The following is a 19,309-nucleotide window of genomic DNA, read 5'->3' as shown; positions in this document are numbered from 1 at the left end:
GGGTATTGTGGGGCTCAAAAACATGATCTATTAGGTACTCGTGCTTAACGAATTCTAGCTATTACCATTATTCATTAAACAGGTAATTTCCTAGAGTTTTACTTTTCAGATATAGGATAATGGTCAAATGAAATGTTGTCCCCCCCCCCCGCCACCCAATGTCATACATTTTGAAAGAGTACAGTAAAATTTAGGGAGTATTATTGGAATTTCTTTATAATATGTCAAAAATAGAAATTTTAGTTTTATGGCCTCATTTAACATGTGGTGTTTTTATTCCCATACTTAGATATATTCAAGGAACTGAGAGTAATTCAACCAGCTTTCAATTCTCTACCTGCAGACAGCATGTTGCCTGCATTGTCCTGTATAGCCCAATGTAACTTTTTCAGCTTTATTGAAATATAGTAGACAAATAGTTGCTCACATTTATGTCATATAATTCAATGAGTTTTTTTTTCAATTGTAGTTGGCATACAATAATATATTAGTTTCAGTTGTACAGCATAGTGATTAGAGATCTGTATAACTCACAAAGTGATCATTCCACTAAATCGAGTACCTTTATATATTTATTACAACATTGTTGACTATTTTCCTTATGCTACACTTTATATCTCCATGATTATTTCCTAACTATCAGTTTGTACTTCTTAATTCCTTAATTCCTTTGGCCATCACTCCCAACCCTCCTCCTGTCTAGTAGCCCTCAAAATATTCTCTATCTCTGAGTTTCTTTTTTTGTTATTGTTGTTTATTTTGTTCTTTAGATTCCACATGTACATGAAATCATGTAGCATTTGTATTTCTTTAGCTGACTAACTTCATTCACTGCAATACCCTCTAGGTCCATCAAGGCAATATATTTTTTCCATCCCCTTTTCGTCTGTGTGTATGTTTTAACCTGATGTGAGTCTCTTGTAGGCAACATATGTAGGGGTCTTGTTTTCTTATCCATTCAGCCACCTTATCCTTTTATTGGAGCACCTGATTATTTTTCATTTGAGGTACTTGCTGAAAGGAATGTAATTATTACCATTTTTGTTCATGTTTTTGATACATATTTTTTCTTCTTAAAGAAGTTCTCCAGCATTTCCTGTAATACTGGCTCAGTGTTGATAAATTCTCTTAGTTATTTCTATCTGGGAAGTACTTAATTTGTCCTTCGACTCTAAATGAAAGCTTTGACGAATAAAATATTCCTGGTTTTAGATCCTGGGTTTTCCTCACTTAGAATATTTTGTGCCAAGCCCTTCTCTGTCCTGCAAAGTTTCTTTTGAGAAATCAGCTGCCAGTCTTATGGTGATCCCATGTAGGTAACTAACTAACTGCTTTTCTCTTGCTGCTTTTAAGATTCCCTCTTTGTATTTAACTTTTGGCATTTTAATTATGTTGTATCTTTGTGTGGGCTTCTTTGGGTTCCTCTTTCTTGGGACTCTCTGAGCTTCCTTGGGTTGTAGATCTGTTTCCTTTACCAGATGAGGGAAGTTTACATCATTATTTCTTCAAATAGCTCTTCAATGTCTTGTTTTCCTTCAGGTACCCCTATGACACCGATATTTTTACATTTAATAGTGTCCCATGGGCTCCTTAAGTTACTATTATAGTCTTGGCTTCTTTTTTCTTTACATTCTTATTGAGTTTCTTTCTTTTTTTTTAGGTGAGGCAACCCTTGACCTCACAGATTGCAAGGACCTTGTAAGCTTACAATCCCTTATTTTTTATGCCTACAGCACCTGTTCTTCCTAGGTGGTCTCCCATCCAAATACTAACCAGGCCCCACCCTGCCTAGCTCCCGAGATAAGATGGGATCGGGGTTGTTCAAGGTAGCATGGCCATAGACACGATCCTCTTCTTTATCCACTCTGTTTATTCCATCTAATAGACTCTTCATCTCAGATAGTGTGTTCTTCATTTCTGACTGGTTCCCTTTAATAATTTCCATTTCCATTTTTGTGTGTTTTTTTTTTATCTCTTTGTTAAAGTTTTCACTGAATTCATCTACACTTCCCAAAAGTTCATTGAGCATCTTTATAATCAGTGTTCTGAACTCTGCTTCTGTTAAATTGCTTGACTCCATTATTCCTGGAGCTCTGTTGTGTTCTCTCTTGATTTCTGTTTCATTGTCTTCACATTTTGGCTGCCTTTCTGTATCTGTTTCTATGTACTAAGTAAAGCTCCTAAGTCTTCTGGTCTTATTAGAATGGCTTTGTGTAGTAGTTGTCCAGTGGCACAGTCCTGAGAAGGGTTCAGCCACGGACCAAGGTTAGCAGCTGGCTTGGAGTTGGCGCTCAAAGCGAGTCGGTCGGTCACCATGAAAGTCTGCTTGGGGACACAGCCCATTTAAAAGACATCTGCCCTTGCCACCTGCCACTGACTGCCACTGCCATACCCTCTGTCCCACTCAGTCACTCTGATGGAGCAGCCTCTGGTCTCTGCTTCCTCCTACTTCTACTGTTGCAGGTAGATTTCTTTCTAGTTGTAGGGCTTCTGGTCAATTAGACCCCAGGTGACTCTGCTTGCTGTTTGCTCCATGTTTCCTTCACAACTTTGGTGTGGTTGCCAGGGGAGATGTACAAAGCCTCTATCATCTACACCATTTTGTCAGTCCTAGTGTAAATTTAAATTAGTTAAAAATTCAACAAAACATTTAGTTTCTCATTCACATGAGCCTTCTTTCACATGCTTAAGGGTCATGTGTGGTTAATACTACTATATTGAACAGTATATGTGTGTGTGTGTGTGTCTGTGTGTATGTGTGTTTGTGTGTGTGTATTTTTTTTTTCTATTAGTGCCGAATACTCTATTGAAAAGGTCTGATATGGACAGGTCTTGTTTTAACTGCTTTTGCGAAGAACCTAAGGTTTGGAATTAGACAGCTTGATTTTAGCTCTTGACTTCCCAGATAGTTACGTGACCATCAGCATTTTACTTTACTTTCTGGCTTTTCACCCTCTTGTCTCTAAAATAGATTTGTAGGGTCAAATAAGACTACTGTGTTTAAGTGTTGGCACACAGCCAGAAATATTATTATTATTGCCCCTTCACAGTGGTGGCTCTAGAACATCACCCCTAAAGACTTGTACTTCAAACCCTGTTCTTTATTTGGGGTTTTTGCCAGTGTTCAGACAGGAAACTCAAAGTATGTTTTTAGAGGGACTTTGCTGACCTTTATCTCATGGCAGTAACTGTATCCCACTGCCTGTTTTGACTTTTTGAAGAATCATAGTCTTTTTTACATTCCTGGTTGATTTGCAACCCAGACGATTTCATTTTGTTGTCAGTCCGTATAGGCGTTAAAAATAATAATAATAATAATAATGATAGCACTATCCTAAGACAAACATTGTTGGAAGGGTAACTTTAACAATCATGAAATGTATAATAATACTAAACAACTGTTTTACTCTTGGTTGTCTATACTACTCATTGTGACTGTTAATATGGACATGGGAAGTAGGGTTATACTATGTGACAAATCGCTTCGTAAACCTAATAAATTTGTGCAAATTGAACTAGTATTAAAAAAATGGGAAAGCCAAATTGCCAACGTGCTTTATTGCCTTAGAAGTTTAGAAATATAATTCATGTTATTAGTTTTAAATATTTCATTTTAATACATGAAGAGAAACTGGAGATAACGGTACCATTTTCATTATCTGAAATGCAAGTATTTAAAAATAAAACTGGAGCAGAGGCAGTAATTGAACATATACCCCAAACTTATTTGCTAATAATTGAACCTTGTGACGGGAATTAAAAGTATCTATTAGAGCAAAAGTTTTTAGGTTATTGTTTCCAGAAATGGAAGAAAATGAAAATCATGTTCTTGAAGAGTATTATGATAGCATATCATAACAGTAGGCAATGTTAAATTTGACTAATGCTAACTGTTTTTGTAGTTACAACTTTGAAGAGAATATTTATATATAAATGTATATATAAATATATATTTCAGTGTACATATATATATATGCTAAAGTCATAAAAACAGAAAATTACTCTCAAAGTATAAGATTTTTCCTAATAAAACTAATACATTCTAAATACAACATTTATTTTTCATCTTACTACATTATTATACACTGTAATATAGATGTACAAATGTATAGATGTGAGTATGTGGACATAAATAGTGTGAGTGTACACTTTTGTGAGGAACTGTTTAAAGAAGCATAAACTTACACAGAGAGAATCTGCAGACTGAGTGTCAATCAACAGCGTGAGCTTCAGAGCTAAGTACTGACCACTTGTGGGCAAAGAAACACCTTTTGTTTTTCTTAAATTCTTGTTCAGCTTTAACTTTAAAGAGAGTTTCACTAATTTTGGATGTCTTAAAATGGCCTTTGTTAATGGGAAGTAGAATTCTGAGCCTCTTCATTGGAGGCTATTGCTGCTAAAGAGAAATATTTAGTAGTCCATTTACCTTTTTCCAGAGGGGCTATTGTCAAGAAACTAGGCTTGCAAATTTGTGTTTTCTATTTACATTGTTCTCTGTGTATTGTGGACAACCATTAGCATAATCTGCCCAAAAGGAAAAGAACTTGACTTCAGGGCAATGAACTGATCTAGAGGGAGATAAGTAGTGAGAAGACCTCCAGCCAGATTTAGGAAATGGAAAAAATTATAAATGACAGAGTAGGGTACCAATTTGTAGACAGATTGAGGCTCAGAGTCTGTTTTCAGAAAGTTAAATGAAAAGAAGAGGAAACGTTTCACCAAAGAAGAAAGAGTGGGCTGATCTTGGGGAGGGAATGGAGCAGGAACAGAACTCTGAGTATTTTCATTAATTTAACACCCAAGATTTAGTAGAGTCCGGCTTTATGGTTTTTCTTGTTATAATACAGTAATTGTGAAAAAGGTCTTTGACATTGCATCTTTTTCTTTAATATACCCTACAATTCATTGCAAAAAGTGTATATTTTGCCTCTCAAATTTGGCTATAATAGAAGTTGACAAAGAGTTAAATAGTTTTTCAATGTGCGTTGTCATATATGCCCATAATTATTCTTTTGGTAAACTTTAAATATTTTTTAAATATAGAATTATGACACAAATATATAATACAGATTTTAGTTTACAACATGTCATGAACAGCAAATGGGAAATATTTACTCATTTTGTCAAACAAAACGAATTTTAGTACAGTACTGTTTCTTCAAAGAGACTGAGGCTAAACATAAATTATATGTATGTGCTCATGTTCAACATATATATTTTATGTACAGGAAAGGCAAACAGAAAATCATGTGGTCTTCACATTCTTCAACTGTTTATATTCAGTATTATGAAAGATGACAATGGAAGACCATACACCTTAGTTTTATAAGTACAAACAAATGATCACAAAGTGTTCTAAATAAGTGAAAATGTCTAATACATTTGGCATTCTTTCAAATGAATGTCACACCATATTCTTTTCATTCTTTCTTGTTTTGTTCTCAGTTTTGTATAAAAGATTTAAATCGAGCTGATTAAATCATTTCAGTACCATAGGGGGAAGCATAGAAGAGAGGATTAGCTCATCAGGCAGGATGAGTTAGGTCATGGTTTATCCAACCGTAATTCAAGTGCTCTGTTCTTCAGGGCTGGAAGTTATGGTCAAGTCAAGGTTCAGCACCAAGATGTCTTTTATCATAAGTTGGAACTGCGTATTCCTACAGATGGCTAAGCTTTATTTGGTCAGTTAGAATTAGTCAGGTTTTTTTTTTAAGCCTAGGAGAGTCTTCAATTCTCTGCTTGTAAAAGCAACTATATTAGTATTAGATAGTGACATTTTGTTGAGAAGAAAAATAAATGATATATATATTCACACATATATATATCCAATTAACTATAAACAGAAGAAGAGTTAATGTGACGCACAGAGATATTTTTGAAATAAGTAATACTTTGGTAAAGCAGACGAAGGGCGGATATTAAACAGTATTTTTCAGACTGTGGATAGGGACACATTAGTGAATAGTGAATTCAGTTTAGCGGACAATTTTAAGAATGAAATTAAATAGAAGAGAATAGGTCGACAGAGTATACTGAGGCAGTTATGAAACCTAGTGTGTGTGTGTGTGTGTGTGTGTGTGTGTGTGTGTGTGTGTGAAAGAATCATGCTGGATTAAGATATTTATTGTTTTTCTTATGTTTTACTATTGGCCTTGAACTGACAATAGTCTATAAACCATTAGTGTAGAATAAAGAGAATGGACTTGCTAACTGTGAAACTCATAGAAATTAATCGCTATAAGCTTGTTTCTCATCTGTAAAATGTGGGAGTATATGGTTTACCTCACAAGTTAATGTGAGAATTGTATTAAATGATACATGTTAAAGCCCATGGCATGGTTCATCCCACATAATAGCCATTCAAAAAACGGTAACTTTTATTACTAGTAGCATTGTAAATGATAAACTAATTTATGACTTTTGTAATGCATTAAATTATATGCTGGTTGTCTTGATATAGTTGAGGGAGATGACAGATATTCAGCCACAGTTATACATCAAAGGAAATAGAATAGAGCAAGAGTTGTGATCAGGCAGAGATACTCTAAGGAATGATGGGCATGTAGGATTTTGTTTGGTTGGGATTCCAGTAACTTTTGGTTGATCGAGTAACACAGTAGCCATTCAGTTTATTAGCTATCTCAAACACCTCTTATGTTGCCAAATGTACCTCAAAGGATTATTGGGGTTTATCTTCAGTTCTTTTCACGTACAAGAATCTGGTTTCAGAGGCTTCTCTGTTAAGAGGGAACTAGCCATCTAGTCTGAACACCTTTCAGTTTGATTGTCATCGACCAGATAATCTGCAAGCAACAATTGTTGTAAAAAGGTATTGAAGTTCTCTACCCTTGTCTTGGAATAGGCAGAGCTAATGGATTTCAGAAATTAAAATGCAGTCATGTGTTCTTACCTCTCTAATTAAATATCTGTCATGTTATACAGATTTTCGTTCTCTTTCTCTTTTATTCATGGGCAAATTCCTTGATGGCCAAAAGGATGTCTCATTCATGGTGCTGGCAGATATTTGACACAAAAACATGTTTTTATGATAAATGATTCCTGATTATCAACATATACATCATATTATGACTCACTTTTCTTCTTCAGCTTTTTTATGGCCAATTTTATATATCTTCCCAGCTGATTTGTTGCTGTCGTGTCTAAAGCAGAGAAAGGTGGAATTGAAAGAGATTCTTGGTGCATTCAGATCTGTCTACCAACTCACCCTGGACAATAGGATCCAGACTCTGACACCCTCCAGTACATGGGCAGAGCAGTCCTCATGTCCCCAAGTCCCCTGAAATTCTCCATTGTTTACAGCAGTAGGAGGATATGTCTGATGCTGCCAAACCAGTGATCCAGAGACTTAGCTTATCCCATGCCTGGAAGTATATAGCTCTCTACATGGTCTGTGCTTTAACTATTTCTTTTCACTGGTGTTGTTTATTTGTTTGAGAGTGTTTTGGATATTTTTAAGAAAATAAAAACAATTTTTTTCAGGTCTGAGAATGAATAAAGGTGCCATCACCCCTCCCCGTACTTCTCCTTCAAACACGTGTTCCCCAGAAGTGATCCATCTGAAGGACATTGTCTGTTACCTGTCTCTCCTTGAAAGAGGAAGACCTGAGGATAAACTTGAATGTATGTATTTCTTCATTTAGTTTACTTATCACAATTGGGGGTGGGGAAAGGGACCAAATATTGATAAACTTAAAATTGTATCTTACTATGGTTATCTATGTTTTTTGAAATAAAGTGATCTTGATAAATAATAATAATAATAAAATTCTTCAGTTGAAAATGAAGTAGTGAAAGGATATTTGAAACTCTATCAATTTTAGGTTATTTATTAAATTCCATTTATTATCGAGCCTTTCTTGAGCATGTTTCTCTGTTAAATGACCCTTTTTAATGTTGGTCAGATTAGCAATAAGATGATATTTAAAAGTAACCTTTGTTTGTTTTGAAAAAAAGGAAAAAAGGAACATTTATTTCTATATGAAGAGGTCTTCCCATTAGGTAGCAAGAGAGTTCACAGTACACATGCAGCCTCAGCCAACCTCCCCTGGAAATCTTTCTTGAAAATTTCAGCCCTAACACTTACTTTGCTAGGAACAAATAATTTCTCAAATGCCAAATATGAGAATTTCATTTATAGAAATCAACTCCGGATATTACCAATAATTATACAGTAGCTCTGTTTGTTTCTCCTACAATGTAGCAGATATTTCAGATAGAGAATTTCTATGTAGTTGAAAAGAAATAATTGCTGTCTTTAATGAAATATAGTGGCTGAGCTCTCTCTGGTGGCAAACTGTACTCATTGCAATGCAAGAAAATATTTTTCGAACATTTACTCTAAGCCTGAATATTTATTTAGTAATTTATTCTGTCTCTAAAGCCCTTGCTAAATGTAGAGCTGGTGGTTTGTTCAATAATGTGATTAACTTGGTTACATTGGATGTTATTAAGGTGAATTAAAAATTCTTGGTACTGAAATGATAGTGAAAATAATGAATCCCAAATTTGACATTTCTAAAGCAAGTATAGAACATTGTAAAGTCTCAGAATCGTGATTAGGAAGTATGTTTAATTAAATTTAATAGCAACTTGTTGATAATATTTGTCTTACCAATAAAGGATTATTATAATATGATTGAATCACACCTGCTTATGAATGGGCTATGTTAGCATTATTCTTTAAGTAAATATTTGTATTCCTAAATGTTGAATATTTGCATTTCAAGATTTATTTGTATTCCTGAGAATCTACAGAAATCTCTCTCATTCCAAAATAAATATTGATGTTCAGTGAATTTCTGTTGAAGTGACAGCCAGAGGAAAAGTTTACTCAGGTGTTATCAGGATGATGTTTGCAATGAATTTAAAAATAGAAAGGCAAATATATTTTTCCAGATCAGAGACTGAATAAAGGTACCAGCACACCTTCCCAGCATGGTCTTTGTGTTGAAGTTTAATTATTTTAGGTCCACTAGAAGTATTTTGTTTTTAAGGTAGAATTCCTAAGAGGCATGCTTTTAGCTTCTCAATTTGAGTTTATGAATCAACAGTCTTTGTCCACATTGCAGGCAGAATGGTGACCCACAGTTCATTCAAAACTACTTGATGAAGGAAGTCAAACCTGACCTTCCACCTTGCTCTCTTCATTGTTATCAACCCCCTTCCTTTGTTCTGTCTCTGACTTCTTTAGCTTTTTTTTAAGCTTACACCAGATTCAGTTTTACTGTCCTTTTTTTTTTAACCATTTCTTTAGATTCTTCTCATAGATAAACTTGTCATTATTATTGTAATTTTTTTCACCAGATTCTTTAAAGTAAATGAATTTCAATTTCAGAAGCACAATTTCTTTAATTTCTTACATCGATTAAGTCAGAATTCATTCCTCTGACCCACTGTCTTAGCAATGTACAGTACTGTGTATTTTCCCCTTCTGCAGTTGCAAATTTACAAATTCCCGAAATTCATGTCTTCTTTTACAATTATAGATTCAAAATTTTTTAATAAGATTTTAAGGGAATTTAATCATTGTTCATTTAATATATATGTGTTTCCAAAATGGTTATGACTTATTAAATACAAAAAAAATAAAAATAATAATTATAATTAACACAGAAATAGATATAATCTAGTGCCTAATATAATTAACTTTCGTAGGTGAATGTTGAATTTTGATACTGATTTCCTAATTGACTCTATCCAAGTGACCTATGTACATTAAAATAAAAATGAAAAATAAAAACTTCATGCCTCAGTTACCTCAACTATAAAATTGGAATCATTCTAATGTCGATCTCATATGTTTGGTATGAGGGTTATATGAACCAGTATTTGCTAACATAAATTCCTTCACATTTATTAGTTTACATAACTGTTTGTGAAGTGAAATAAAAATAAGTTCAGAACTCTTGCCCCTTAACCACTTTGTTTCCATTCTGAATTTGTCTGCTGCTTGTTGGCCACCCATACCTTCAAATGTAGACTGACCCCGTAATCCATGATGTCCATTATTATTATTTTTTCACACTTAGTTTAAGCCCTCAATTTATTTGCTCATATATTGAGGTGACAGAGGTTTAGTGAAATAAAAATATAATTCAATGGATTAACCTCACCTGGCCTTCAATGTTTCTCTGGTCACCGATCTTTTCCAGTGAAAAGTTAATCTAAATGTTCTGCTTCTTCAAACACCTGCCTTTTTAATCATCTTACATACCAGGTGTGAATTCTTGTAACTTCCTCATGTTGCCTAAAACTCATCAGCTTTCTGACCTTTCTACTTTCTCTTCTGATTCTGAACAAATGAGTGGCGCTTTAATAGTTCCTTATTGAATAATATACAAAAGTAAACCCTAGCGTGCAAAAACTGACCTGGCTCCACAATTTGACTCCAGCCTACCTTGCCAGTCTTGCATTTGGCTTTGAATTGTGCACGCATGCACAAACGATGTTTCAGTCACATAAATGTAGTTTTCAGTCATCAGACAAACCCTGAACTTTCCCAACTTTATGCTTTTGGCTTATAATGTGCATTTGCTGAGGGTGTTCATTCCCAGTGTATGTCAGATCTACACTATGATATGAGATCTAGCTCATATCATAAATCCTCTTGCCATCTTCTAATCAGATCTATTTTGCTTTCCTTCTTTGTACTCTTGTACTGTGTAACTTCCCACCCTACTACTGATCGGTTGTATGAGTGAGCACATTTTTGTGTGTATTTCCACAGACATGCTCAGTAAATAGTTAAATAGAATTGTATTGAAGTTAATGGGTGCTTGAGAAAAATAATGTAAATTATTTAAGTCATAAAATTATGCGAAATTTATTTATACTGTGACTTTAAAATACATGGTATTCACATTTGGGGTAATGTTTATAACTTATTAATAACTTAACTAGGATAATATTTAAGTTAGCTTACCAGAAATTTATCACTAAAGGGAAATCAATGGGAAAATAACCAGAAAATAGAAGACTGGCATGCGGATAATGAAGACTAACCTGTATGTTAGTTACTGCTCTGTGGAGTATTAATCTCAGAATCACTGAAATCTAACACTGAAGAAACCTTAAAGGTCATGTGGTCAACCTCTCAATAGTTTCAATGAGAACACTAAAGCCCAGAGAGACTGGTTATTAAGTATGCATGAGTTGATCTAGTTGTAACTAAAACCCATGATTTCTGACCTACTGCATAAGTGCTCCTTTTATTTTTTTTGAAAAACTTACTTTTACTGTTTTTATTGTTTCTCTCATGAAAAAGGAGAAAATATTACTCTATTACATTAGATGCCACAAACTCCAAGCAACTATTTTTTCAGCTCTGCCCTGAAAGTTTATTAAGTAGGTCTTGAAATACACAAAATGGAAAAGAAAAAAACGCAAATTGAGGAAATTTCAGCTTAAATGCCTTTTGAAATTTTTTAATGTTTAATAAATTCTATATTAATATTTTCATATGAATAATGTATTTGCAAAGCACAAAAACACCGGAGTATACATAATAGGATATTCAAGGGGAAGAAAAGATTAAAATCTTTTGGAAGAGAAAAACTTGTACATATAAAGAATTACCTTTATGTTACATAATGTGCCTTTGCTCTGATCTTTTAACCAAATTCATGTGTGGGCACATAATTGTTTCTATATAAAGTGTAATTGCATGAGCATAAAAATAGGAAAAAAAGTGGGTTAAACTAGCTTGTAACTTTGTGACAGGTACCCACCTTTAGAAGCTATCATGCTGACAGAATTTTAATATTGGGCCTAAATTATTTTTGCACCTAAAAACCTATATCCTTATTATGTTGGTTTTTAAATTAAGGTCTATTTGCTCAATGATTCTCTTAATCTTGGGGCATAACTTTACTTTAAAATTCGAAGAAATAGTCTCATTATAATATTTTAAGATAGGTATTAATTTTATCAACTAATTATTCAGATACATTTTAAAAGGGAAAGATTTCATACACTTACCAAGCCAAAGAATTTTCATTTTCTATAGTGTTAATAATTGCATTTTTATTATTTAGTTCTATTTTTATATGATAAAATAATCCCTAAATCTTACGCCATAAATTTTGATTTTGAAACTCATGCTCTTTATTTATTCTTTAATCTTTTCTTTGTTAGTACCTTCTCCTTTGTTCTTTCTGGAACCACTATTTTTGGATATTAAAACTCCAAGACAGAATTTTGAATGACTGCTCTTTTTTATTTTTCTATTTTCATCTTCTTTTCTTTTTTCTTTCCTTCAACATCTAAAATGTCTTCTACATCTATGATGACTTTCTCCTCCCACCTCCCCACTTTTTCTAATACACCTTGCAGAGGATCCATTCTCTTCTCAGCATGATCCTTATATGCTCCTATTCTTATTTTGTTAATTAAAACTTTCCTCTTACTGAAAGTTTTTTAACTCTTTCCCTGCTCCCTCCTTTTTTTTTTTTTTTTTTAATTGCTTGGTTTTGGAAGGATTCCTTGGTGGTAGTGGGTAAGTGGGCAGGTGGTTAAGATTTATGTCTGACTAATTGGAGATGAGAAAGGGGACTTTTACTCTTCATATTCAGTGTACAGACTGTCACATAATTACTCTATTTTTGAACTAGTACCCCACCATCTGAATTTCTAAATACCTTGAGCTCAGAATTCCTGTGATTGGACTCCTTTAGAGCAGAAAGGCCCAGTCTTCTGCTGGGGTAGAGAGCTGGTATATACTCTCAGGTGCACAGCGTGAAGGGTAATATTTGAGGTCTACCATCTTTTTAGAAGATTTATCAGTTGGTTTTCCAGCTCATCACCCTTTCTATGTAAATCTTTGCCTTCTGTTTACTACCAGCCTAAGTTTATATTTCTCAGTTTCTAAGTCAGTCACTGTGTGTTTTCCAGCTTCTAAAATTTGGTTGTTCTTTTCTCCTTTTATGTTTTCTTTGTGCTTGTGAATATATTCCTATTTCATCCCTTACTTTTACTATTGTGGCACTTCAGTAGAAAACCAAGGTAAACATGTGTGTTCAATATTTTGTATTTTGTAGGACCCCACTATAATTTTAAATTAGAAAAGTGGACTTACGTCTGAAAATTAAAATCCTAGAATTCCTCTCTTATCCAGGACCAAATAAAATTTTTATCCATGATTAGACTTGGTAAAACTTAGAGTAAGTGATACATAGTGCTCAGTATATGTATGTTAATTTTATTATTGATAATATTATTGATTAAACTTAAAGTTCTCCAACTTTATTCCTTGATGAATTAGAAAGAATTCATAGACAGCTGTTAACTCCTATTAATGTTTAGAAATTAATTACGTAAAAAAAAAAATTAGGGGATTTCCTTCAGTCAACAGTGAATGTGTTTTAAAACTAGTTTTCTTATTGAAACAACTAGAAATTTTAGACACAAGATTTCTTTTTTAATCTGAAAATTTCAGGGAATTATCAAGACTAATTAGATTTGTGGGTCCAATTTCTAGGAGAGAGAAAGTTGGCTTTTGACACTTTTTAAATTATACTTTTTTAGAATTACAACTGAGAGCAGCTAAGCAGCTGAGCAGTTTTGGAAGATTGGTCTTAGGAAAAAATATTTCAATTCCAGGATCTTTCTAATAGGTACATGATGGTCTGTAATTGTGGTTTATATAGGTTGGCCATTCATATACTTTTCTTTTTTGAAATATATGCTCAATTTTTGGCCTCTTTCTTAAGTGGGTTGCTTGTTGTTTTATTACCGAGCTTTAGGATTTGTTCATATATTCTGAAAACAATCTTTGTCAGTTGTATGTGTTCTGAAAGTTTTTTCAAGTCTGTGGCTGACTTATTTTCTTATTTTCAGTTTGTTTTTGATGAGCAGAAGCTCTAATTTTTATAGTTTAATTTACCTGTTGTTATTATTTTGTCATTGATGATTCATGTTGGTTCATGAACCTTAAGGCTGGTTACCTTAGGTTGTAAACATATTTTCTTCTTCTTCTTTTTTTTTTTTTTTGGAAGCTTTATAGTTTTGCATTAATGTTAAAATTAAAGTTTGTTTTTTAAAAATGTCAAAGTTTAGTTTAAAGTTTAAAGTTATTTTGACATGATGATTATGTTTAATATGAAGTCAGAGTCAAGGTTATCTTTTTAATATGAATATCCATCTACTTCCATTGTCATTTTTTTGAGAAGACTTTTGAATGATTTTGGTATCCTTGTTTACCATACGTGTATGGATCTATATCTGGACTCTGCTCTCCCCTTGTATGTGTTTATCCTTCAGCTTCACTGTCTCGATTACCTTGGGTTTTTAGCAAATCTTGAAGTCAGGCAATAGAAACCTAAATTCGTTTTCCCTTTTAAAAGTTGCTTTGGGAATTCTTAATCTTTTTTATTTCTATGTAAATTTTTATATGAACTTGTCACTTTCTAAAAACAAAGCTGAAATTGAATAAAGTTATTAGAGGATATGTTCGATTTCATATCAAGATTTTTTTTTTAAGGCTGCCATAATTAAGACAGTGTGGTACTGATTCAATAATAGACAAGTCAATGGAATCGGAAATCTAGAAACTGACCCAAACCTACTTGGATACTTGATTATGACAAAGTTGGCACTGAAGGTCAAGTAAAGATTATATTTCCAGTAACTGTTTCTTTTCCTGTTGTAACAAACCCATCCCCACCAAATTTAGTGGTGTAAGAAAACCACATTCATTTTATTATATCTCATTTTTGTGTCTGGAAAAAGCTTACTTGGGCAGTTCTGCCTGTAGGTCTGTCATATAATTTCAATCAGGCTCGAACTGGCACAGTAGGGGTCAAGAATATCCTTTGAACATTCAAGACTGTCTGGACAATCAACATATGAAAATTAGCTCAGTCTCCCTAGTAGTGAAGGGATGAAAATTATAATGTCAGTGGCATACCACTATACCCTCACAAGAATGGCTTAAATTAGATGGGTACTAGCCACTGTTGGCCAGGATGTGGAGCAACTCACTCTCATTGACTGCTGTCTAGTTTGGTAAAACCACAATATTACTAACGGGTAAACATTTGCAAGTCCTATGACTCAGATATCCCTTTTACTGGTTTATAACCAACTGTCAAATGCTCATCTAAGCATAAAAGCCATTCACAAGAAGGTTTATAGAAATAGCAATTTGGAGACAATCTAAATATTGCTCGAGTTAGAATGAATAAATTAGATATTTTTATACCTTTGAATAATATGCAGAAAAGAAAGTAAATGAGTTAATACTGCTCAGAATAATGCAGATGAAGATCAGAAATGTAATATTCAGTAAATGATGCTAAAATCAAAAGAATGGATGTAGAAGTCAAGAGACTGGTTAAATTTGGAAAGGAGAGAGGAAATAATAATGGGGGAACATGAGAGGGTTTCTGTTATGTTAGCAATATTCTGTTCCTTGACTTGAATCATTAGTTGCAATAGTGTGTTCATTTTGATAATTTTTTGAATATTACAGTTCTCTATAAGTGTAATGCTTCAACAGTATGTTCATTTTTCAAGATAAGTGTTTCGTGTACAGTATCACAGGGGAGACAGAGAAACAGGTTAGTTTTTAATGAAGTTTATTTTTAATAAAGCAGGTTATTATTATTTCTTAAAGGATATTGAGGGCACACAGAATCATTAGAGAACCAGATTTGGAGGCTATTTCTCTAGGAATGATGACCAAGTTAACAATAAATTATACTGGGGGTGGGGGGACATTGCTGCCTCTCTGAGCACCGAGCACCTTTCAATGACAACACCCCTGACGCATCTAGGATTCTAGATGTGCTTTTTCCAGTACCTGCTACTGCCGCCTCCCACCACCAGAATGGATTCCCTGCAGCTCCTTTTCTCTTGAGCCTTTAGCATCAAATTGATCACCTGGGCTTGTGCTTTTGATTGGTAGAGTCTCGGTCGTATGCAAAGTCTGTTTTCAAGTCAGGCTAGAAAGAAAGGGTATCTGGCGTTCCATCTTTGATTGCGCTTTATAAAATGTGGCTTTCAGGACATAGCAAGAAGTTTCAGATGTTGCCAGAAATGAATGATAGATACCCACATCCTCATCCCACTTGCGTTTGTGTCTTTGAGCTCACTTTCCCAATGAAGTTTACCGATAGACATAGGATTCGCATATACCTGAGCTGTATTAAATAGTTTAGCAGTCACTTACTTCAGTAAGGATTAACTGAGTTACAAGTATCTCTCATTCTAAAATATAAGTCTTTGCCTTGTTCCTGGCACTTAACCTGTTCTCTGAGTGGTGTGTGAATTCTTGCCATTGACAAAACTACTTTTACCATTTTCTGCTGTACTAGAAAATATCGAGATGTTGAGTATCCATATTTTGATATATTTTTTTTCCATTTTGGATTTCATTCTCATGTTTTGAGTATACAAGAGAGAACAATCATTTTTTTGCAAGTAAAGACATTTACGTTGTTTACCTTGAGTATAATTTTCCTTATTAATTCAATAGGTGCACATTTCCCTCTTACATTTTAATATCTTTAAAATATGTTTGCAGTTTACAATGAATTGAACATGATAGATTGGCAGATTTTTTTTCCTTTTAGTGTTATATACAAAAATAAAAATTAATTACAAATATGTGATCAAGGTCATTACATATTTATGTCTCCTAGTTTATCAATGTTCTTATTTAACGTTATAAACCTCAGCTGTCAAGATTCTCCAGGAAGTTATACAAACCCAACACAAACCCTCATTTCCACTGCTCTATTTTTACAGCTGTGTCATTCTCCTTTGTTTATCTCAAAATGACACCTGCAGCCTAATCAGTAGTCTCCTGGTGGTGTGTGAATTATAAAAGGGAATCCTCAGGCCAGTCATGGACCTCTGCCATGCTGCTTTCCTGAGCTCACTGCCACAAAGCCAACGCTCACCTTTTCCTTACTTGATTAGTTCAAATAGTGATTTTCCTATGAAACAACATCTTAAGATTTAAACAAATACTCCATTATAGGCATTATAATAATGCATTTTATGTTTTGTCATCCTCCATCAGAAAAATGCCCTGATTTGCCAGCAATCCTTTCCTTCCTTTATTGCTTGGGGATCAATCAAAAACAGTAGCCTGTATTTGTGTAGTACCTATGGCTTTAGATATGCATTTGTGTGTATCACGTCCCTTAACTTTCACAACAAATATGTGTCTTATGACAGGATGATTATTCTCAATTTACAGAGAAAATAGTGTTTGATTAAGCTTACAGAATAATGGACGGTGGATTTCAAATTACAGTTTATTTCCAGATCACCCAAACGATTGTTTCTTCTTATCCACTCTGCTTTACTATCCACATTCTGGATGTTTAAATTTCTTCTCTTATTTTTGAGTTTCTATTTAATGCTCTTGTAATAAAGGATTTGAACAAATAGTACCTTTTATTGTTTCCTAGATATATAACAAATACTGATACACTTTTTACCTGATAGCTAATATTTTTATAAACTAATTTATTTTCAATTAAGCTTGAGAAATGATCTCACAAATCAATCGATTTGAGTAGGGAGGGATTTAGTATTTGATTTCAACAAAAAGTAAATTTTAAAGAATATGCCTTATAATAACATTGATCTTATTGTCTGTAATCTTTTTTCCCAACATCTCTTTTATTTCTAGTTATGTTTCGCCTCTATGACACAGATGGGAATGGCTTCCTGGACAGCTCGGTAATTTTTTTTCTTCAAATGTTCACAGAAAATTTCAAAGTGGTTTGTTCTGAAAAATGCATTGAATAAATTTGTAGCTATTACCATAGAATATACACTTAATATAATTTTCACGAACTCACACAACATTTTTATCATCTGACTTTTTGTAAGAGAGTGATCTGAGAAAACTTAGATTACAATTGTTGCACTGAATAATTTTATTACCAAAAAAATGACTTTTTATGCTCTTAAAGATAAAAATGACTAAACCTTATTTGAATAAAACATGAGAAAGTTGAGACCATTGATCTAGAAAGAAAAAAAATTGTGAGATATGACATTATAGAGAAATATTAAGAATACAGGTAGAATTAAAAAGAATTATGAAGTCGATTTAATCATTATTTTTCACCTTTTTAAAAGTACTTTTAGCCATGTAGGCTGTTGAAATAGCTAAATATATTTACAAATTGCTTTGACAAATTTCCGTTTTTAAAACGTCTCATCCAATTTTAAATGCAACTTGCATTCTCTAGAGTTTTAATTATAATAAGCAATAGAAGAAAATACCATCTCTGTATGATTTAACTAAAATGAATAATTAAATGTTTATTTTATTTCTAACATATGCAAATCATTAATAGTTTTCAGAAGAGTACTTAGACTCTTAGTTGCACTGCACAAATCAGTGGCTCATGTAAATCTATCTCAGGCTTTATCTAATAATGTACTTCATATTTACATTAATAACGTTTTACATATTCTCTCTTCTAGAAAGGAAATATAAGGATATTACTAAAAGAATAAGTGTTAGGTTATGGAAATTTTGAAGTACACAGGCACCTCAAAACAAATGTTTTGATATATTTAGTAATGATTAAAATAAACATTATTTCTGATAATAAGTGAGTTTCTCTCATCATCTGATGTCTCTCGCTATGGCAGAACTCAAGCAGACTTTTACAAGCAAAGCAGTGAAGTTGAAGGCATACTTTTGTAACACTGAGTAGGATAACAGTATATTAGCTTCTCTAGAGAGTGATAAAATATATAATTCCCATTCCAGGAAACGAACACCAATCTGAATTGATGCTGTGATTGTGGGATTTCTTATGTTTAAGTCTCTCTATCCTTTCAGATGCTATTATTTTTAAGTGCCTAGTAGTGTTCAGTTTTCTATTTAGGAATATTAAGCTACATGATACATTTGCTCATTTTCTGGTGGCATTTCATAGTCGCAGTTTAGATTTCTTCAAGATAGTTCAATATGCTTATTGTAGCACTTCTGATTACACTAATATATATTTTTACTGCTGATTTGCTTTATTTAATGTTTCTTTTTCATTAAATTAAAAGGATTTTTTTTTCACTAGGCTTTTAGCCAAGAGTTGGCAGCTTATTTGAAAATTCAGTCAAATGCTGTTTTTGCTTTCTGCCATCTTTTATTAACATATAGTAGATTGATAGCAATATTTGTGGCTATATTCCCAATATTAAACAATAAATTGGAATAAATACATTTGTTTATGTTAACCTAGTATTTTCTATAATTAAAGGTCTGGATTTACTTTCTATGTTTTTTTCCAACAAAACTTACTGCCCAGTGTATTTCTTTCAA

General features: G+C 33.2%; 1 protein-coding gene and 1 pseudogene across 4 annotated transcripts in view; one reads left to right on the top strand and one right to left on the bottom strand.

The window, feature by feature from the left end:
- DGKB (diacylglycerol kinase beta) overlaps nt 1-19,309 on the top strand; it is a 583,166-nt gene that overhangs the window by 138,519 nt on the left and 425,338 nt on the right. For all 4 annotated transcript variants that reach the window (XM_036230387.1, XM_036230386.1, XM_036230388.1 and 1 more), the window contains 2 exons: nt 7,501-7,641; nt 17,660-17,709. In XM_036230387.1, the coding sequence (XP_036086280.1) occupies nt 7,501-7,641; nt 17,660-17,709 (191 nt within the window). The remainder of the gene's footprint in view (nt 1-7,500; nt 7,642-17,659; nt 17,710-19,309) is intronic.
- LOC118611134 lies at nt 1,725-1,843 on the bottom strand (annotated as a pseudogene).

This window comes from Rousettus aegyptiacus, unplaced genomic scaffold, assembly GCF_014176215.1.
Source record: "Rousettus aegyptiacus isolate mRouAeg1 unplaced genomic scaffold, mRouAeg1.p scaffold_m13_p_13, whole genome shotgun sequence".
Lineage (NCBI taxonomy): Eukaryota > Metazoa > Chordata > Mammalia > Chiroptera > Pteropodidae > Rousettus > Rousettus aegyptiacus.
This window is presented reverse-complemented; position numbering and strand designations above follow the sequence as displayed.